Source organism: Dipodomys merriami, unplaced genomic scaffold, assembly GCF_024711535.1.
Source record: "Dipodomys merriami isolate MVZ:Mamm:240054 unplaced genomic scaffold, mDipMer1.0.p SCAF_7, whole genome shotgun sequence".
Taxonomy (NCBI): domain Eukaryota; kingdom Metazoa; phylum Chordata; class Mammalia; order Rodentia; family Heteromyidae; genus Dipodomys; species Dipodomys merriami.
This window is the reverse complement of record NW_027206290.1, coordinates 55505978-55528026: the sequence shown is the minus strand read 5'-3', so window position 1 is coordinate 55528026 and position 22049 is coordinate 55505978. Positions and strand designations below refer to the sequence as shown.

Sequence of the window (22049 nt, the reverse complement as noted above, 5' to 3'; positions counted from 1 at the left end):
ATTCTTTCCTCTACCATAAAAAGTATATGTATTCCTTTTTTTCACTTAATACATGGTATACAGAGAGTAATTTCCAATATGAAAATTCCTTTGACAGATATTTATTTATTTATTGGTCATGGGTCTTGAACTCTGGGCCTGGGCACTGTCCCTCAGCTCTTTAGCTCAAGTCAAGCACTCTACCACTTGAGCTACAGCGCTACTTCCAGTTTTCCGGTGGTTAAATGGAGAAAAGAGTCTCACAGACTTTCTTGCCTGGGCTGGCTTTGAACCTCAATCCTCAGATCTCAGCCTCCCAGGTAGCTAGAATTACAGGCATGAGCCACCGGTGCCCAGCTACTTACTCGTTTTTTTTTTTTCCTGCTAAATTTGAACAGAATAAACAGATGACTAATGTGCAGGTACCAAAAAGCTTAAAATCTCAACTTGTTTGGCTTGTAGCCTGCTGTTAATTAAGAGTTAAATGATCTCATTGTGTTATGTTAGTATTCTTGAGCACCTATAAAAAGGCTTAATTAGAAACATTAAGGTAATTATATTACCTATCCCCTAGTTTCCCTTTCAATATCAGGACTATTAGGGCAAAATATCTCTTTGAGGGCATGATGGGCTATCAAAGTTAGATAACAATGCAAGATATATACCCAAATAAAGCTTACTATGCTCAGAAAGACAAATACTGCATGATTTCATGCATACATGGAATGTAAAAAAGTCAAAATCACAGAAGCAAAGAGTAGATGGTGTTGCCAGGCAAGGAACAGGATGGGGAAGAGTAGCAGATAGTTGCCAAAAAAATATGATGCTTTAGTGAGTTGGGATGAATAAATTCTGGAAATCTCTTGTACAGCATAGTGACTATAATTATTAATAACCTATTTAATACTTTGAAAATTGCGATATACATCTTCAGTGTACTCATCACACACAAGTAAGTATGTGAGTTGTTGGATATGCTTATTAGCTTGATTTAATCATTTCACAGTATAGAAATATGTCAAAACAACATGTTTTACATACCATATATAATTATTTATTGATTATATCTTGATAAAGTGGAAGGCATATTAAAATTAAATACCCAAATTATTAAATTTTAAGTTTCAAATTTAAGTTTTCATTCTTACCTTAAATTTCAGTTGGGGACCCAACACAATGCAGTTTAAAATGTAAGCCTTGTACATAAAGACTTTGAATCTGGGGCTGGGAAGGTGGCTCAGTGGTAGAATGCTTGCCTTGCATGCATGAGGCCCTGGGTTCGATTCCTCAGCACCACATAAGCAGAAAAAGCCAGAAGTGGCACTGTGTCTCAAGTGGTAGAACGCTAACCTTGAGCTGAAGAGCTTAGGGATAGCACCCAGACCCAGAGTTCAGGCCCCACGACTGACAAAAAAAAAAAAAAAAAAAGAAAGAAAAAAAAGAAAAAAGATTTTGAATCTACTCTCAGTCCCAGTTACCAACTAGATCCCCTCTCCATACACATTCCTTAACTGTGCAAAGGGTTCTTCTGCTATGGGTGGATTTCCTATGTTCATGATTGAAGTTTTGTGGGATTTTTGTTGTTGTTTTTGCTGGTGAAGGTAGAAGAAAGAGCCCTAATTTGGAGTTTGGAATATGTTTCCAGGACTTCCTGCTGAGCAGAGTCACAGCAGGCTCTACAGAACACTTTGCTCCAGGGCACCAATATGGAAGATACGGCTTCCTGTAGACAGCATATCAGTTTTTGTTAGGGAAGTGTATGACATTATAACAACTAATTTATTTGATTGCATCCCAGTCATGACAAAAAGTTCCTAAATCTCTTGTACACATGGATATGGGAGAATTTTTTTTTTTTTTTTTTTTTTGGGTCCGGTCATGGGGCCTGAACTCTGGGCCTGGGCGTTGTCCCTCAGCTCTTCAGCTCAAGGCTAACGCTCTTCCACTTGAGCCACAGCACCACTTCCGGCTTTTTTCTTTATGTGGTGCTGAGGAATCGAACCCAGGGCCTCAGGCATGCAAGGCAAGCGCTCTACCACTGAGCCACCTTCCCAGCCCCATAGGAGAATCTTTTGTTCTAACCTGTGGCCTTTGCCATGGGTTCCTGACACCCAGCTCCTGAAACCTTTGTAATTGCCTGAGTAATAACAACTGGCCCAGAGCTCCTAAATACCTTGGAATTTCTGGGGTGATAGGTGCAGCTTTTGTTCTAGAGAGCTGATTCTAGGTGGGCTCCTGGATAACCTCACGATGGGGGCACGTAGCCAGGGCAGCCAACCATGTGATAAGAGGGTGAAGACTTTCAGCCACCCCTTTACCCCATCTCTGGGGAATGGAAAGAGCTAAAGGGTGAATTAACCACCATAGGCCAGTGATTTAACCAATCATGCCTAAGCCGGGCACTGGTGGCTCACGCCTGTAATCCTAGCTATTCAGGAGGCTGAGATCTGAGGATCGCGGTTCAAAGCCAGCCCGGGCAGGAAAGTCTGTGAGACTCTTCTCTCCAATAAGCCACTAGAAAACCGAAAGTGGCACTGTGGCTCAAGTGGTAGGGCATTAGCCTTGAGCTGAAGAGCTTAGGGACAGAGCCCAGGCCCAGAGTTCAAGCCCCACTACTGACAAAAAAAAGAAAAAGAAAAAGAAAGAAAAGCCAGGCCATAGGCAGAGGTATGTGTGTTACCAAGGGTCCTAGAACCTCAATCTCTCTTCCAGACTTATTCATTGTAATTAGGTCTGTCTCACTTCTACATATATATATGTGTAAACATTTGCTTTTTTGTTTTCTAATGATACCATGCTTGATAGATGTGTATATTGAAGTGTATTATTATATATATTCTTTGTAAATTACTTCTTCATACTATAGTCTGGAGTATACATATATGAGATAATTTTGATATATAATGTATGTATATGTAAGTAGACAATGTTATCAGCTAATTTTCATTTCTGGCATGCGTGAATCATCTTAGGGCTGTTGGGCATTCTAGAATGGAGTGCTCCTGACAAGAGGGTTCCACTGTAAATGAATCCATGTTAACAATAGCGCCTTTTTTCTGTCATCAGTGATAGCCTTGGCTAAAATATGATCAAAACTTTGATTTCACAAACATATGAAAAGATAGAGGCCTCCTTGGGGGACCTAGCTGCTCAGACTGTCCAGGGAAGATGCTGGCTTGTGGACAGTCGAACCCTGAATATTGAACAGTCAGCCTGTTGGGGTTCTTTACAAATTAAGAAAAAGCAATAAGGAGAGGAAGGAATCACTGTGTGTAGGGTGCCCCCTGCTGTTGAGAGGGCAGATGCCACATAGCCATACTTACATTCCTGTTCTTGACTGTACAAACAAAACACTCAGACCTTCACTGGGGGAATATGAAAAAAAAAAGTCTTTGTTTTCAAGCCTAAGCCTACTGTAAAGTGTAGGCATAACTCCCCTGTACAACCTTTTGAGGTACAAAAAAAAAAAAAAAAACTAAAAGAAAATTTAGATAGCTTACTTGGTAGCTGCACCTTTTCACCATGAGAGGTTTAAGCTGCCTCAATGGATCTTATTTTAAGTGGTAAGAGAAGCCACCACAATGTAGTAAGATCAGATTACAGTACTGTGGCTCGCCAACATTTCATCTGGTTTGTTGTTGTTGTTGTTTGATTTTCTTTCTTTCTTTTTTGCCAGTCCTGGGGCTTGGACCTGGGTGCTGTTCCTAAGCTTCTTTTGCTCAACTCTAGTGCTCTACCACTTGAGCCACAGTGCCACTTCCAGCTTTTTGAGAAGTTTATTGGAGATGAGTCTCATAGACTTTTCTGCTGTGGCTGGCTTCTAATCATGATCCTCAGATCTCAGCCTCCTGAGTAGCTATGAGGACAGGCCTGAGCCACCAGCTCCCACATCACATCTCTTTTCTGGTCTTTTTGAGCAGGTTCCTTCATCTTCACCTTTCCTAGATAAAATTCACAGCCACATTCCTGCAATGAAAATCTATTATGCCAAACACAGCTCTGTTCATTCTGCTGCCACCACGGTTCAAAATGTAGGAGCAAGAGGGTTACTCTGGGAAAGATAAAATATCTAGATTTTTTTAAAAATTGTAAATGTAGTGTGTAGATTACAAGATCATTAGTCCATGTCTCCATCTATTGTCTAGATTCTATTCAGGCCATGATGACATAAGAGGCTCCTGGGATTGGGGATTTAGCTGGGTGGAAGAGCACTACCTGGCAAATGCAAGGCCCTGAGTTGTGTCCTCAGCTCTGGGAGGAAAAAAAAAAGTACTTCTTGTTAGCATTAAGCCCACGTTTGCATTAAGCCCACCTTTGGTCCTCATCTCCACACAGACCTGAGTTCCTCCCAACACTTAACAGCTGTCCACTCCCTCTCTCCGCCCAGACCCACCTGAGCACACTTACCTCACTTCCTGCCCTAGACCCTCCTGCTATTTGCGTAGGGTTGGGTGCCACGTGCTCCCTCTCCTGGGAAAATATGGCCCCTCAAAACTGATAATCTTTCTCCTGTGTCTGCTTGCCTCCGGGTCCCCTAGGATGGACGTGAAGGATCTTTTCACTTGTTACCTGACTTATGAAATGGCAACCCCTCTGTATATCACCTTCATAATAAAACTTAAAAACCACTTTTAAATGTGAGGCTCTTGCCCCAGAAAACGAGTTTGCTCGCAGCTTTGTAGAGTCCAGTACGAGGGAACAGTGTAAAGGCTCGGGCAGGGTGGTGCCTGGACCGGGGCCGGGGCCTCAGAATCCAGGTTAACTTTGTCCTGGGTGTGAGGCCTTGGAGAGACCGGTGGGCCTCTCCGTGGCCTACCCCTAAGACTGAAAAGGTATGTGTGCCCGGAGGGATCGCGGCCACCCTGGCGCCCTTGGGACACAGGGCAAGTTTCCAACTCCCACGCAGGACCCGAGAAAACGTAGAGGCTAAGTAAGACGTCGGCCTCACCCGCCATAAGCCTGGACTGACACCAGACTGAAAGAGGCGCCTAGGAGACGTCATTTCCGCTTGGCTGGGGTGGGGCGAACGTCCATGCAGGAAGCGGAAGTTTTCGCAAGTGTCACTGGGAAGTGTAGTCCTTGAGGGAGTGGCGCTGAACTAGAGGGTCACGGCCGGCTGAGGAGCTTCACCCGGGAGCCTCTACATGGTGTATGATGAGGGGCGGGGGGCTCAGGTGCCGCGGTGGCCGTTCTCCAGCTGGCCAGAGGCATGTTATCCAGAAACGAGCCCTCCGGAGGCCAATGGGAGCCGCGGGCCGTCGGCGCGAGGCCAATGGCAGCGAGCCGAGGCGCGCCGAGCATCCTGGGAGGTGTGGTTTCTGCGTCCCGCGGGGAATTTTGGGTGGTGTAGTCCCGGCGCCCAGCTGGAGCTGGGGGCCGGAGCGACCCCCCTTGTCCTTTGCTGGCTCTGGTGAGTGCTGCTCCCCTGGGGCCCTTGTGGCAGCCAGACCCCATTCTGCCCGGGAAGGAAGGCTGCTCTGTGGCCTAAGTCTGTGGACCCTGAGGGCAGCTCTGGAGTGACTGGGCGCATCCTCTCCCCGAGGTCTGGTTTTGGGGGTGTGGGCGCCCCTCTCCCAGGGAGTGGGGTGAACCTCAGCGGTGAAACCGGGTTGGTAGGTGGCTGTAGCACACCCAGGCCTTCTCTCGTAGGGTTCTTGTGGGTGGGGACAAGTTCAGCCTCTCTGAAATCGTTTTCTTGAGAGACGAAGTCTCTAGTCCCTAGGTTTGTGATGGCTTGAGTAAGGAGGATTGTTGAACTCTTCTATTTACTGTGTAGTTGGGGTGAGACTGCACCTGGGGCCCAGTATCACCAGAGTTTTGGTTGTTTGGCAGCCGGTGGTCTTTGGGTCCAACCACATCTTGGCCTTGTTGGAGTGGGGAAGGGAGGCAGCCGACTTAGTCAAATGAGTCCAGGTTTCTCCAGAGTGGTTACATTGCCTGTTTAGTCGGCCATAGGTTAGGGCCTTGAAGAGGAGGTCAAACTGGGTAAGTTTTTCAAAGTAATATTACCACAAAAATCACAGAATTAAAAATTCCATTTGCATGTTTTATTATGGAAAACTTCAAGGCAGCCAGAAACAGAACTCTGAAGACTTGTTGCCCAGATTCAACACTTTACCTCATAACTAATTTTGATTCATCTCAAAGTGGACACAGTGGCCATCTTTACAGTCCTTATCTCCATGGTCATAGGTTGGCACTTCATAGTTTTGTCATCTTGGTGTAAGAGGCTGCTATCAATCTGCCTCACTTGACTCACTTGATTGTAGCACCTGCGTCATTGAGATGCACAAATAGAAGGAGGTATATTCTAAGATTACCTTTTATTACAGCAGAGGATCACTTGGTGCTCAGTGACCACAGCATGTCTGTCTGGGTAACCTGAATTGTGGGACTACACCAGCTCTATAACTAGGAAGCCACCCCAAATTCTTGTTGTTTTTTGTTTGTTTGTTTGTTTTCCTCCTCCTTCTGTTAGGTCCATTCCCAGTACTTTTGAGCAACAAGAGGTGTCATGTGATTAGAGCTTGCTGATTTCCAGTGACTTGAAAACCTTATTTGTTCTGTCTCCCATGATCCCTGGATGAGGAAAGGAGGGCTCTTTGGGACCTGACCCCAGTTTCAGGTGAGTACCACTTAATTTTGCATCCATGATTGGGTTTCCTTTGCTTTGTTTTAATGTCTTATGTTCTGTAATGTCCCTTTGGGAATCAGTGCTCCAGCTGGTTCCTTCAGGAAAACAGGCTTGTTTCACAAGAAATATTCCAACCAAGTCCCCTTATTCATTACACTTTCATCCTTGCCCCTGCATTTTTTGTTTAGTTGCTTGGTTTGACGGGTCTTGAACTCAGGGCCTGGGCACTGTCCTTGAGCTTTTTTGCTCAAGGTTATTATTCTACCACTTTGAGCCACAGTGCTACTTCCACCCCTGCATTTCTTTTCTCAGCATTTGTTCAGGTCTTGTCAAGTGCTGTGAAGTTATCATTCAGTTCTATGTGCACTCACTTAACTTTTCCATGCTAATGTAGTTTGCCGCAAATCCCAATTATTTCATCTGCAAATACCTCAGTAGGCATGTCTATATATATATAAATTTTATTTTACTATAGGTCCAAATCCTACCTGTATGACTTCATTGTTAGACCCAATATTAATAATGTTACTATTATTGAATATCTAATCTATATTTAATTTTCTTTAGTTGTTTAAAAAGTAAAATTTTCATTGGGCGCTGGTGGCTCACACCTGTAATCCGAGCTATTCAGGAGGCTAAGATCTAAGGATCACAGTTCGAAGCCAGCCCAAGCAGGAAAATTCGTAAGACTTTTATATCCAATGAACCACCAGAAAACCGTAAGTAACACTGTGGCTCAAAGTGGTAGAGTGCTAGCCTTGAGTGAAAAAGCTCAGGGACAGTGCTCAGGCCCTGAATTCAAGCCCCATAACCAAACACAAAAAGTAAAAATTTCCTCCCAGACAGAATAGCATGGCCAGAAGCAGGAAAAAAGTATCTAAATTCAACATGATGGTTTTCCCTGCCTCTGCCTTCCTGCTCCTGTTTCTCCTGATCTTACTGATCTGTGAACTGCTATAGCTTCTACTACATGATACAAGAGCTATCCACTCTTAAGGTTTTAGATATCTGAGGTTCAGCCAAGAACTCTGCCTTTGGCTCTACTCCTTTGTCTCTGCTGTCGACTTCACATTTCTACTTGGATATCTTGTGTGTATATCAAACCTAGTATGTCCAACAGCAAATTCCATTCACCTCTTCCAAACAGACTTCATCCTAGTGAAGTACAGATTGTTCTTTGAAAAGGAGGGGTTGGAGGTGTGGCTTAGGTGGTAGAACAAACACTAGCCAAAGAGTTTCTTTCCTAATTAGCCTATTTCAAAATCTCAAACTTGGGCTGGGAAGTGGCTCAGTGGTAGAGCGCTTGCCTTGTATGCCTGAGGCCCTGGGTTTGATTCCTCAGCACCACATAAGCAAAAAAGAAAAAAGCCTGAAGTGGTGCTGTGGCTCAAGCACTAGCCTTGAGCTGAAGAGCTGAGGAACAGCGCCCAGGCCCCACGACCGGACCCCCCCAAAAAAAAAAAAAATCTCAAACTCCACCCTGTTTCTGTTACTCCTTTTCTTCTTCTGAGCTTTCTTTTTCTTTTTCTTTTCTTTTTTTTTTTTGGGGGGGGTGGTCCCTCAGCTCTTCAGCTCAAGGTTAGCGCTCCACCACTTGAGCTACAGCGCCACTTCCAGCTTTTTTTTTTCTTTTTGCTTATGTTGTGCTGAGGAATCGAACTCAGGGCCTCAGGCATGCAAGGCAAGCGCTCTACCACTGAGCCACCTTCCCAGCCCAAGTCTGTTATTCTTTTTTTTTTTTTTTTAATTTTTTTATTGTAAAGATACTATACAAAGGGTTACAGTTACATGAGTAAGGTAATGAGTACACTTCCTATTGAGCATTGTTACCCCCTCCATTGTTTTCCCCCTACCATCCCTTCCTTCCGTACCTTCCCCAAGATTCTTTCTTTTTTTTTAAATTGTGTTTAAGTAATTACATAATTTCCCAAATTTTACAGTATTGTGGAATAATGATGCTCATTTAAAGTCACAAGTTCATTCTAACTTTCCTGGAGCAAATTGTCTATCACAGTCTATAACATATAATGGTGTACACATACACACCATACATGTGATCAGCAGCATGGGGTTATTTAGTAGTGGTTCAACCAGATGAGTGGAAGTTCTTTGTTTCTTAAGTCCTGTTAATTTTGTTGTATCACCTAACATTTTGGATTTAGCATCCACTTATCAGGTAGACCATGTACTGTTTGTCTCTTTGCTCTTGGCTTACCTTGCTCAACATGATTCCTTCTAGCTCCATCCATTTCCCTGCAAATGCCATTATTGTCATTTCTAATGGCTGCATAATATTCCATTGTGTAGGGGGGAGGCTGGGAAGGGAGGTGAAGGGTAAACAAAGGAGGAGGCTGCAATGCTTGGTAAGAAATGTATGCATTATCCTGCCCATGTAATTGTAGCCCCTCTGTACAGTATGTTCTCAAATAAAATAAAATAAAATTAAAAAAAAATATTCCATTGTATATAGATACCATAATTTTTGGATCCATTCATCTGTGGTGGGACATCTGGGTTGTTTCCATATCCTAGCTATTGTGAATAGTGCTGCAATAAACATAGAGGTGCACGTGTCCTTGTATATTGGTTCCTGTTGTTCAGGGTAGATGCCTAGAAGTGGTATGATTGGGTCATAAGGGAGGTCAATCTTTAGCTTTCTGAGGACCCTCCAGACTGTTTTCTAAAGTGGTTGTATAAGTGTACATTCCCACCAGCAGTGTAATAGGGTTCCTCTTTCTCCACATCCCCTCCAGCATTTGTCGTTGGCTGATTTGTGGATGTGGGACATTCTGCCAAGTCTGTTATTCTTTATTGTTGCTTAATTTATATATTTTATTTGGTCTTCTGCCTGGATTTAAGGTTCTTAAAACTCTGAGACTCTTTTTTTTTTTTTTGTATACCAGTTTGAATATATATGCTGCCAACTAATTATAGACTGGTTTAAAGGTTGTGAAACACATGGTATCAGGATGTTGATATTTACTGCCTCCCCCTGGGAAGCAGTATAAGCCATGTATAAGGTTGGCTCCTGGGCAAACAGGGATGGTTGTTTTTTTGTTTTTTGTTTTTTGTTTTGGTCAGTCGTGGGGCTTGAACTCTGGGCCTGGGTGCTGTCCCTGAGCTCTTCAGCTCAAGGCAAGTGCTCTACCTCTTAGGCCATAGCACCACTTCCGGTTTTCTGGTGGTTAATTGGAGTTAAGAGTCTCTAGGCTGGCTTTGAACAGTGATCCTCCTATCTCAGCCTCTTGAGTAACTAGGATTACAGGTGTGAGATCCCAGTGCCTGGCTAACAGGGCTGTTTTTATATTACAGGCACCTATGGCATTCAGGGATGTAGCTGTGGATTTCTCTGAGGAGGAGTGGAGCCTGCTGAGCCCTGCTCAGAGGACCCTTTACAGAGAAGTGATGCTGGAGAATTATAGCAACTTGGTCTCTCTGGGTAAGATATGGATATAGATATATAAGATATAGATGTACATCTAGGACTTGCATTTGCACTACAAGAACTTTTAGTTTTTGCTGTGCTTGAGACAGCCATCTTGCTTTCTGACTTGGCCTTTGGGAGGACTCCTTTTATTTTGTGTAGGATGATGCCACCTACATAACCCTGTTGTTAATTCTTTTTGGAAATACCCTCACGGACACACCAAGAGGTGTGCTTTACTGATCCTCCTAGGTGCTTCTCAACTAAGTCAAGGTGGCAAGCTTAACCATCACAAATCCACACTTTATCAACTTGACACCCAGCACAGCCCTTTTAACCTTTAACATTACAACCCCAAAAGGATCATGTACGTCTCATGAATGCATAAATGTTCAGTCCATTTTGAAGAGTCCTTATAGCCTTTATAATTCCAACATTGTTTAAAAGTCCATATCCAAAGCCTTCTGAAATCCAAGACAAACACTTAACTGTGAGCCCTGTAAGATTTTTTTTTTTGTCGTGGGGCTTGAACTATTGGCCTGGGCACTGTCCTTCAGCTCTTCAGCTCAAGGTGAGCGCTCTACCACCTGAGCCATAGTGCCACTTTTGGCTTTTTCTGCTTATGTGGTGCTGAGGAATCAAACCCAGGGCCTCATGCATGCAAGGCAAGCACTCTAACACTGAGTCACCTTCCAGCCCCACCCTGTAAGATTTTTAAAGCAGGTTTATTACTCCTAGTACACAGTGACAAAGAATAAACGTTTTTGATTCCTAAAGAGGAATGGAGGTACAGAAGGGGTGGAAACAAAGCAAGAACAAATCCCAGAAAGGAAAATATTAAATCCTATAGAACCATCTCCTACATTTATTGCATATGGTGTCATGATGTGTGAGTTCCAACAGGCTTGAGCAGCCACGCACCTATGGTCTTGTCATTTACAACCCGCATGACCTCTCTCTTGGGCTGACAGTGCTGTCTGAAGTTTTCTTGGGCAGATGTTCCATATTCTTAGCATCTCAAACTTCCTGCAGGTTTCCATTGTGACTTCAGCTTTACCCTCTCCGCTTTACATATTGCCCTTATCAGAGGCTACCTGCCATACACTGACCTAGCCTCTCGGGCCTTTGAAATCTGGGTGGGAGCCTCCACAACTCCAGAACTCTTTCATTCTGTGTGCCTGCATAACCATCGCCACATGCCAAAGCCAGAGTTTGCTGCCAAGGGCAACAGTAACTTGATCCATGTGGCCTATGAGCTGAAGTGGCCTCTGACTTTCTAGACTGTTGAATCTGAGGAAACACTTCCCTAGGCAACTCTGCAACTAGGGCACCCAGCAGCACTTTTCTCCAGAGAAAGTGTTTCCAGTTAGTGAACACTTTCACACCCTTGATCTTGTGATGGGTGGGGTCTCTTGATTTTTGAGATGTTGTGGCATCTTCCCTGTTAACCCAAAGCAAAGTACTTGGCTTCTTTTTAGTGACTCTAATCTCTTTAATACCCCAATTTTCCTTGTCCACAACTTTAAACATGCTTCTTTTCTTTGCCTGAGCTATTTTTTTCTCTCTACTATTTGCTCCTAGTTCTCACTATAAGCCTGGCTAAAAGCAGACAGCAATAGACATTCTACAGCCTGAATGCTGGGTTGCCTTGTTGTTTCTCCATTCAAATTAATTAGTCCACCACCTTTAAACACAGCCTCTACAGTTTCAGGGAATGGACAAAATGTAGAAAAGTTCTTTGTCAGAATATGACACAAATTGCCTGTAGTCCAATTCCCAGTATAGTTCTTGTTCCCTCTGAAACCTAATGAGTCCGGTCTTTCGGTCTTCATTTATATTGGCATTCTGAAATCCTGCCAGAATTGCCCATTAAGGTCTGCTTTTAGCATTCTAGGTCTTCTTCTCTAAGCTGTCTTCAAACTTCCACATTCCTCTTGGAAACCAGTCCCTCTTTGTCTTTAGAACTACATCATCAGGTAGCTACAGCAGTGACACCATTTCTCTGGTATATATGCTCTGTGTTAGACTTTATTGCTGTGATGAATAAGCAAACAGCTTAGAGGAAGGAAGTGTTTATTTTGGCTCATGGTTTCCGAAGTTCCACTCCATTGTGGCTGGAAGAGAATGCAGAGCATCATGTTGTGACCAGGGAGCAGGGTGCTGATGAGCAGGCCTGCACGTGCTACTGGCTTTCTCCTTTATTCCCTTTCATTCTATTCAGGCCTTTAGCTTCTGGGATGGCGCGATCCATATTCAAGGCAGGTTTTTCAACACCCCATTTAGTTAACTCTCTGGAAACACCCTCACAAACATACACTGAGCTATGCTTCACAAATTTCTTAGGTACTCCTTAACCCAATCAAGTTGATAAATCACAACCATCAGAGAGGCGTTCATCCACCCACCATGGAGTGGAAACCATGTGTTCCCATCCAAATTTACCTTCTGTACTATTTTCAGGTCATTGTACTATCCGTTGAAGTTTCTCAGGCCAGTTTGGGTTCTGAAATCTTCAGTTGGCACCAGACCTGATAATCTACCACCATCTTACTTTCTTTTCCTATGAGCAGGAATTCCATTTTCAAAACCAAAACTCATCACTCAGCTGGAGCAAGGCAAAGAGACGTGGAAAGAGGAGAGAAAATGTCTACCAGCTCCCTGTCCAAGTGAGTGGGCAAATGTGGCATATAGATGTCAGCAGCCTAGAGGGTTGGGAGAGAGGATACATTGACCAGGGGTTGGGGAGGGAACCTGTCCACTTGATCTTACTTTACCTTAATAAAATGATCCAGATACTAAATGGATGTATGAAGTGAAAAATGTGAAAATAGTGTATGCTTTTTGTATTCAGTAGTCCTCCTTGTTTAGTATAAATAAAGCCTGCTACTTTTTGGGTTGCCACAAAATTAGTGTACATATTAGAGACCTGGATTCACCTAAGGGTGGGTAAGGGTATTTCTTATATCAAAGTCAGCTTTCCGGCTTTTCAGGACACAGAAGTTCTTTCTGCTGGCAAAGAACCTACTTACCCTGTGTCTGTTACCTCCTATGGAGGAGAATATAGAAGGAGATAGTAGTAATTGTTTTCTTTATCCTTTTGAATAGGAAAAACAGCTAACAGAATCTAGCTGATTACCTACTGTAATCTCAGGGTGATTACTGGCCAGAAATAAATACAAAATCAACTTCAAACAACCTATATTTTACAAAATGAACTTAGTGGGAACTCTGTGAAACAGGATTCAGTCTGGAGTGACTGGGTGGGAGAGATGGGTATCAGGCAAGACCAGTGGCTCCTGAGACTCATGCTAGCTTAAAGCAAAGACCACTAAAGCTGCTGAAAGGAAGGAGTCGGGCTTAGATATTTGATAGGCATTGAAACAGGGAGGGGTAACTTTTTTTTTAGTAGTTTACTGGCAGAAAAGAGGCAGGAATATATGTTTTTGATGATACTAGGGTTTGAACTTAGGGCTCAGAATTGCTAGGCAGGTGCTCTACTGCTGAACCACACCTCCAGCCTCACCCACCTCTCAACTGATTTTTTTTTTTTTTTGTCGGCCGTGGGGCTTGAACTCTGGGCCTGGGCACTGTCCCTCAGCTCTTCAGCTCAAGGCGAGCGCTCTACCACTTGAGCTACAGCGCCACTTCCGGTTTTCTGGTGGTTTATTGGAGATAGGAGTCTCATGGTCTCTTCTGCCCGGGCTGGCTTTGAACCTCGATCCTCAGATCTCAGCCTCCTGAGTAGCTAGGATTACAGGCGTGAGCCACCAGCGCCCGGCTCAACTGATTTTTTTAAGATAGGATCTTGCTTTTTGCCCAGACCTGCAAGTGGACCTCAGTCCTCCTATTTTAGGCTTTTCACAGCTTCTTCCCTTGAAATGGAGTCTCATAAACTCCTGGCCTGGAACTTTGTGATCTTCCTGATCTTGTTTCCTGAGAAACTACAGTTATATATGTGAGCCATGGTGCCTGGATTAAAAAGCAGGAATTTTTAAGTATTATGAAAGAGTGGTTATACTAACTATAATTATTAGCTAATTATTACCATGCTAACTAGGTAATTCAGTTATAATTGAAAAGCTTTATATATATGATGAAATAGTTCTGGCAGGTAGATATGTCTAAGGTTCTGATGTCTGATTATTCATTGGCAAGAAAAGTTTAGGCAGATATGGTAACATCTATACTAGTTTCTCAAAATGCCTGGTCTTTGATTCCTGTGAGCTGACTAGAACCAGTTGTGATGAAACAATATATTCAATGATAACATTTCTTTTTTTTTTTTTTTTTTGGTCCAGTCGTGGGACCTGAACTCTGGGCCTGGGCGCTGTCCCTTAGCTCTTCAGCTCAAGGCTAGTGCTCTACCACTTGAGCCATAGCGCCACTTCCGGCTTTTTTCTTTTTGCTTATGTGATGCTAAGGAATCGAACCCAGGGCCTCAGGCATGCAAGGCAAGCGCTCTACCACTGAGCCAACTTCCCAGCCCAATGATAACATTTCTTATACCAGAGGTATAAGGTGGAATTTTTTTCTTTTCTTTTTTCTCTTTTCCTTTCAGGTTCTAGGGATCAAACGTAGGGCTTTATGAATGATAGGGAAGTGTTTTACTACTGAGCAATATCCTAAGCCTGAAAATTATCTTTTCTTTCTTTGTTTTTGGCCAGCTCTGGGCCTTGACCCCAGGGCCTGGGCACTGTCCCTGAGCCTCTTCTGCTCAAGGCTAGTACTCTACCACTTGAGCCACAGTGTCATTTCTGGCTTTTTCTGCTTATGTGGTACTAAGGAATTGAACCCAGGGCTTCATGTATGCGAGGCAACTACTCTACCATTAAGCCACATTCCCAGCCTGAAATTTTTCTTTTACACTGATTTCTGGGGGGAATTTTCATCTCTACTAAATATGGCAATTAACAAGGGTTTAGAGATAGCAAGGGGTACAAGGTGGGAGCACCTTTCACTCTTATGCAGCTTCTCACACCGGGGTGCTCCATCCAGTTCAAATGATTGTTCTCTCAATCTACCCCTTTGTCCTCATAAGGAAATTAGACCCCATGGTTAGCTAGCACTTGGTCAGAGTGAAAACCAAACCAAATTTTAAAAAAATACTTGTAGACATAGTTCCTATCAGTTTGTGGTTCTTAGGCAATTTTAGTATAGTTGGCTTTAAATTTTTTGTAACCTTACCCAAGTTATCTGGATTGTAATAGGAGATGTAAGATAAAGTGATGGAAAGCAGGTCTTGTAAAGAAGTGTTGGAATCCATATGTTGGTGGCTCATGCCTCTAATGCTAGCTACTCAGGAGGCTGAGATCTGAGAATCCAGCCTAGGCAGGAAAGTCCATGATGCTCTTAACTCCAATTAACCACCTGAAAACTGGAAGTCAGGCTATGGCTGAAAGTGGTACAGTGCTAGCCTTGAGCAAAAAAGCTCAGGGACAGTGCCCAGGCCCTGAATTCATGTCTCAAAACTGACCCCAAAAAATTAAAAAATTAAAAAGATGAAAAAGCACCAGGTAGCACTTCTCAAATCCCACCATCAGATCAGGCACAGTGGTGGAGCTGCCCTACCAAGGCCTCCTGTGTTGACTCAGAGCTTTCTCTCTGCAGCAGAACCAAAACCAGAAGTCTACCCCGATTCTTTCTGCCCTCCCGATTTCCCCAAGTGTAAGTTCCCCTTGCAACATGTGCTACGTAATCATCCCCCCTGGATCTTCACATGCCTGTGCACAGAAAGTCAAGTTGAGCCAGGAGATCCACGCTCAAGGGTCCCGGAGAAGCAGCAGCAATCCTCTGATAGAATCTCCTGGAGAGATAAAGGTTTATCTCCTGGAGAGATAAAGCCCGAGAAAGGAGGCACCAAGCCTTCATTTGGCCAAACGGAGAAGAGCACTTTGGGAGCCTTCTCCAGACTGCCCCAGAGACAGGCAGTCAGCTCTCGGAATGGCATCCGAGTGGTGGAGAAGGAAGCCAGCCCCGCTCACACACAGAACCCCGAGGAAACAGACAGATTGCTGAAGAGGATAGAAGTCTTAGGATTTGGAACAGTCAACTGTGGAGAGTGCGGCCTGGGCTTCAGCAAGATGGCAAACCTGCTGAGCCATCAGAGGATCCACTCCGGAGAGAAGCCTTATGTGTGTGGGGTGTGTGAGAAAGGCTTCAGTCTGAAGAAAAGCCTGGCCAGACACCAGAAGGCACACACCGAGGAGAAGCCCATCGTGTGCAGGGAGTGTGGGCGAGGTTTTAACCGCAAGTCAACCCTCATTATTCACCAGAGGACACACTCGGGGGAGAAGCCTTACTCGTGCAGTGAGTGCGGGCGAGGCTTCAGTCAGAAGTCCAACCTCATCATACACCAGAGGACACACTCTGGGGAGAAGCCGTATGTGTGCCGGGAGTGTGGGAAATGCTTTAGCCAGAAGTCAGCTGTGGTTAGACACCAAAGGACACACTTAGAGGAGAAGACCATTGTGTGCAGTGACTGCGGCCTCGGCTTCAGTGACAGGTCAAACCTTATCTCCCACCAGAGGACACACTCCGGAGAGAAGCCTTACGCCTGCAAGGAGTGTGGGCGGTGCTTCCGGCAGAGGACCACCCTTGTCAACCACCAGAGGACCCACTCAAAGGAGAAGCCTTACGTGTGTGGCATCTGTGGGCACAGCTTTAGCCAGAATTCAACCCTCATCTCTCACAGGAGGACCCACACCGGAGAGAAGCCATATGTGTGTGGGGTCTGCGGGAGGGGGTTTAGTCTCAAGTCACACCTCAACAGACACCAGAACATTCACTCAGGGGAGAAGCCAATTGTGTGCAAAGATTGTGGTCGTGGCTTCAGCCAACAATCAAATCTCATCAGACACCAGAGGACACACTCCGGGGAAAAGCCCATGGTGTGTGAGGTGTGCGGGCGAGGCTTCAGCCAGAAGTCAAACCTTATTGCACATCAGAGGACACACTCAGGGGAAAAGCCATATGTGTGCCGGGAGTGTGGGCGAGGCTTCAGCCACCAGGCAGGGCTGATCAGGCACAAGAGGAAACACTTACGGGAGAAGCCGTACGTGTGCACACAGTGTGGACTGGGCTTCAGCCACAAGTCAGCTTTAATCACACACAAGCGGGGATGCTCAGAAGAGAAGCCTTGCACATGCAGAGGCAGTGGCCCAGGCTTTCTCCACAAGTCCCACCTCACCTTCCAGCAGAGGGCGCACAACGGGGAGAAGCCCTACATGTGCAAGGCCTGTGGGCAGAGATTTCAGTGGAAGTCTCACTTCAGCAGACACAGGAAGATGAAGGGCACCCACCACAAGCCACTGCAGCCCGACTTGGAGCAATAGTCTGACCCCTTGTATTCTCTTTAAAAAAAAAAAAAAAGATGAGAGGACTGTCAAAAGTTTTTACACTTCCATAAAACAGAAAAATACATTCCATACGTGATGATATAAGTTTGTTCCCTACTAAATCATTTCCATGTTTCATGGCTTTTTGTTCTAATAAACTTTGCTTCTGTACAAATATGAGTTTGTTCTTTGGTTTGAGGCTAGAGTTTTTATTTTCTAGGATCTATTTTTGTTCCTTGTATTATGTTCTTTGAAAATACTGAACTTAGCCAGGTGCTGGTAGCTCACACCTGTAATCCTAGCTACTCAGGAGGCTATCTGAAGATTGCGGTTTGAAGCCAGCCTGGGCAAGAAAGTCCATGAGACTTTTTGTTGTTGGTGGTGGTGGTCATGGGGCTTGACTCTGGATCTGGGCGCTGTCCTTCAGATCTCCAATTCAAGGCTAGTGCTCTACCACTTAAGCCACAGTGCCACTTCTGGTTTTCTGGTGGTTAATTGGAGAGAAGAGTCTTATGGCTTTTCCTGCCTTGGCTGTCTTTGAACCGTGATCCTCAGATCTCAGCCTTTTGAGTAGTTAAGATTACAGGCAGGAGCCACAAGCATCTGGCTCATGAGACTCTTATCTCCAGATAACTACTAAGTAGAGCTGTGGCTCAAAGTGGCAGAGCACTAGCCTTAAGCAGAACAGTTCAAGGACTGTGCTCAAGCACTGTTCAAGTCCCATGACCCTCTCCCCCCCAAAAAATATCTGAACTCTTAGTTTATAGGACAGAATAGTAATTACCCAAGATTGTCTCCAGTTCTGAATGTCTTACTGTTTTGTTTTATAGCTTTCATTTTTAAGGAAATAGCATTCTTCCCATTGCTGTAAATAGCATAAAACTCGGCCATTTAGGAGCTGGAGATCATTATATTAAGTGAAATAAACTAGTTCCACAAACACAAATGTTACACATTTTCTTTAATATGTGGAATCTGGAGGGAAACAAAATAACTAAGGCCATGAAAGTAGAGTCTACCAGGGAAGGAGAAAAGAAAAGGGGAGTAAGGAGGGGAGAAAGAAAAAAAAGTAATAGATGATGTGAATATTATCACTAATATATATGTACTAATATATACACTAATATATATATGTATATATATATATATATATGCATGGAAAATTTGTAGTTGGTCAGGGAACAGCAGAAACTTGACTGAACCATTTGGGGTGGGGGTGGGGGACAGGAGTGAGTTGCTAGAACTGCAAGAATGTGGGGGGGGGGGAAGCCAGGCCATATACCGGTGGCTCACACCTGTAATCCTACCTACTCAGAAGGCTGAGATCTAAGGATTGTTGTTCAAAGCCAGCCCAGGCTGGAAAGTCTGTGAGATGCTTATCTCCAGTTAACCACCAGGAAACCAGAAGTGGTGCTGTGGCTTAAAGTTAGCCTTGAGCAAAAGAGCTCTGGGACAATGCCCAGGTCCCAAGTGGACAAAAACACAAAAACAGAAAGAAAGGAAAAATAATGTGGGATACAGTCAGCGAGGCATGCTTACCTGGGTTGGAAACATGGCTCAGAGGTAAAGGAACTACCTAGGAAGCAGAAGATCCTTCATTTAAAGCCCAGGACCACCAAAAAATAAAAAACAAAAAGGCTTGTTTTTGAAGGTACCATGCTGAGATTCCTGATGCTGGGGCGCTAGTCACTAGTTAGGGACTCCTCTGTAGCCAGATTATAGCCAGAGGATATTCTATTGCCCCCAAGAGAATTGCGTTTCATATTACAATGTTTATGCTACCAGTATCCCAGTTTTATGGAACTTGAAATTCAGGATCCTCTAGGTCTTCCCACAGAAAACAGGCTTCTACGACAGTAATGTATGGCTGTTCTAGAAACCCAACCACTGAGATTGCTGTTTTAAGCAAGAATCGATTGCTATTGTTTCACGTGGCTTAACAGATCTGTTTACACAAAGTGTATTTTAAAAATACACTGGGTGTATTTTTAAGCTGGGTGCCAGTGGCTTACTCCTGTCATTATAGCTACTCAGGAAACTGAGATCTGAGAATTATGGTTTGAAGCCAGCCCAGACAGGAAAATCTGTGAGACTCTTATCTCCAATGTTACCAAAAAAGCAAGCTGGAAGTAGCACTGTGGCTCAAAGTGGTAGAGTGCTAGCCTTGAGTGAAAAAGCCCAGGGACAGTGCCCAGGCTCTGAGATCAAGCCCCACAACCAAAAAAAAAAAAAAGTTTTCTACCCAGTATCCTCATGCCATTTTCTTGTCATTTCACTAGAACAGCTTTGAGAGAAGAAACACCATATCAGAATGATGGTCTAACTTACTCCAGGCACTTTTTTTTTTTTAGGGGAGTGGTCATAAGATAGGATTCCTCTTTCCCTGGGTGGGGATATAACTCAGAGGTAGTGTTTGCTGAGCATGATTGAGGTTCTGGGTTCTATTCCCAGTACCACTGAAAAATGATTGCATTTCTCCATTTATTATTCCTCATATCATCCGTAAGTCCTCGAGAAAACTATTTATTTAAAGCTTAATATGGCACACTACATTATTTATAGAATGATAAAGAAAACAAGGAAATACACAACAGGGCTAGTGGCTGTCTTCCCAGAACTAAAACTGTGCCAACCATTATGAACTCCAATACTCATTTCACACACAAGAAATCAGATGACCAAAAGAACTATTTTGGAAACATCTAATTAATACATCGTGGGTTTTTTTTTAATTTTACATTTATAGCAAATCTGATACATATCTTGCTCCATTTAAATGGCTACCAGCTAAACCAACCTCAGATTTATCCTCCCAGATCAGACACTGGTGACTTCTGGAAACCAGGGCATAAATACGAGTTTGATGAGTTAAGGAATGATGACTTTGATTCCTCCTAGACCTGCTTTGTTTTCCTTGTTTCTAGCTTGTGACCAGGTCTGTGTGATCAGAGCTAGGCAAAACTGTATGTTGTACACAACTAGAGGTTCTGAGTAGAGGGAGCTACAAGTCCTATGTTGGGCTGAGTGTAGTAGGGGAGTTCTGGAGCTCAGGAAGGACAAGGAACCTGGGTGAAGCACCTGCAGGCCCCCCCCGCAACAAATGGAAGGAAAAGGATATTAAAGGGGTCATGTTCATGATCATGTTTTGTAGACCCAAAGGCCTGGAGATGCGAAGGGCAGGAATGGGTCCTGAGGGGTGGTGATTTGTCAAACCTGCAAGTCCCTATCCTTGGCTAAGCCAATGGCTTCAGAAAGAAAAAGAGGAGACAATTTAGGAGATGAAACTTGCAGGGCTTTGTGGCTGAATGTAAATGGGAGCAAGAAGGAAGTATTATACTGCTTCTTGAGGAGGAGCCTTGGGCATGTTGCTACTGAGACAGAAAACAAGGGACTCAATGTGAGAACTCACTCTGGTGACACAGCAGAGCAGGATGTGTTGCTCAGCTTTTTGTTGTTGTGGAAAAAATACCTGGCTGGGGGGGGGGGGAGCAGGGAGGGGGAGAACCCAACAACTTAGAGGAAAGATTATTTTTTCCCTCATAGCTTCAAAGGCTTCAGTCCAAGGTTGGCAAGCTTCGTGAGTTGAAGCAGATATCATGGCATCAGCAGTACATGGTATTGAAGGCTGCTCACCACATAGGGACCAAGAAGCAGAGAGGGAGAATGGAAGAGGGCAAGACATGCCTCTCAAGGACAACCCCACTCAGTGACCTACTTCTTCTGGCTAGCCCTACTTTCTAAAGCTTCTGCCGTCTCCCAATAGTGCTACCATCTGGGAACCAAACTTTCAAAGCATGAGCTTTTGGGGGCCATTTCAAAGCCCTAACAGGCTGAGTCTCCCTGTGGGGATTCTTCTCCCCCCAAGTGGTCAAAGACTCTCTCTAGTTTCAAGCTCACTATCTCAGTCTGTTCTGTTACTATAACGAAATATATGAAACTGGGTAGACGTTTACTTTGCTCATGTTTCTGGAAGCTGAGATGTTCAAGAGCATGGCACTGGCATCTGGTGAGGGCTTCCCATCCCAATGTCCCCAATGTCACAGCAAATCCTCATGCCCAGAGGTCATGTCATCGTCGTCGTCGTCGTCCTCCTCCTCCTCCTCCTCCTCCCCCCCTCCTCCTCTTCCTCCTCCTCCTCCTCCTCCTCCTCCTCCTCCTCCTCCTCTTTTTGTCAGTCGTGGGGTTGTTTCTCTTTCTTTACTCCCAAAAGAATAAGCATACATCAGGGCTGGGAAGGTGGCTCAGTGGTAGAGTGCTTGCCTTGCATGCATGAGGCCCTGGGTTCGATTCCTCAGCACCACATAAGCAAAAAGAAAAAAGCCGGAAGTGGCACTGTGGCTCAAGTGGTAGAGCGCTAGCCTTGAGCTGAAGAGCTGAGGGACAGTGCCCAGGCCCAGAGTTCAGGCCCCCCCCCCCAAAAAAAGAATAAGCATACACTGAATGCTTTCAGATAGGGTTTTTCTACTTCCTAGTAAAGCTAGTAGTGATTTAAAGGAATTCAAGGAAAAAAGAACACAGAAGAAGCAGATGAAGCTGGATGCTGCAGTACAAGCTGACAATCCCAGCCGTTGGGAAGCTGGGGCTGGAGGATCACAAGCTCAAGGACAGCATGGGCGATGTAAGTGAGCTGGTGACAAGCTTGAACTTGTAAGAACTTGTCTCAATAAATCCCCCCTCA

At 44.4% G+C, this 22049-nt stretch overlaps 1 protein-coding gene across 3 annotated transcripts; it reads left to right on the top strand.

Moving 5' to 3' along the window:
* The first annotated feature begins 5129 nt into the window (after positions 1-5129).
* On the top strand, positions 5130-17513 carry Znf133 (zinc finger protein 133). 3 transcript variants are annotated; one of them, XM_070006690.1, is made up of 5 exons: positions 5130-5389; positions 6458-6604; positions 9926-10052; positions 12608-12703; positions 15648-17513. In XM_070006690.1, exons 3-5 carry the CDS (start codon positions 9932-9934, stop codon positions 17366-17368), a joined length of 1938 nt encoding a protein of 645 aa, XP_069862791.1. In that variant the 5' UTR covers positions 5130-5389; positions 6458-6604; positions 9926-9931; the 3' UTR covers positions 17369-17513. The 3 variants fall into 3 exon arrangements, with proteins under 3 accessions (XP_069862791.1, XP_069862789.1, XP_069862790.1); XM_070006688.1 differs by having other exon boundaries at positions 15645-17513; XM_070006689.1 differs by lacking the exon at positions 5130-5389 and having other exon boundaries at positions 6156-6604; positions 15645-17513.
* Positions 17514-22049: the final 4536 nt, after the last annotated feature.

Bases quoted from the DNA above. Each gene is read 5' to 3' on its own strand.
- Znf133 (XM_070006688.1), top strand. From the start codon at position 9,932: ATGGCATTCAGGGATGTAGCTGTGGATTTCTCTGAGGAGGAGTGGAGC. The intron at 10,053-12,607 runs GTAAGATATGGA...TCCTATGAGCAG, and splicing joins TAGCAACTTGGTCTCTCTGG to GAATTCCATTTTCAAAACCA. The intron at 12,704-15,644 runs GTGAGTGGGCAA...TTCTCTCTGCAG, and splicing joins TCTACCAGCTCCCTGTCCAA to CAGAACCAAAACCAGAAGTC.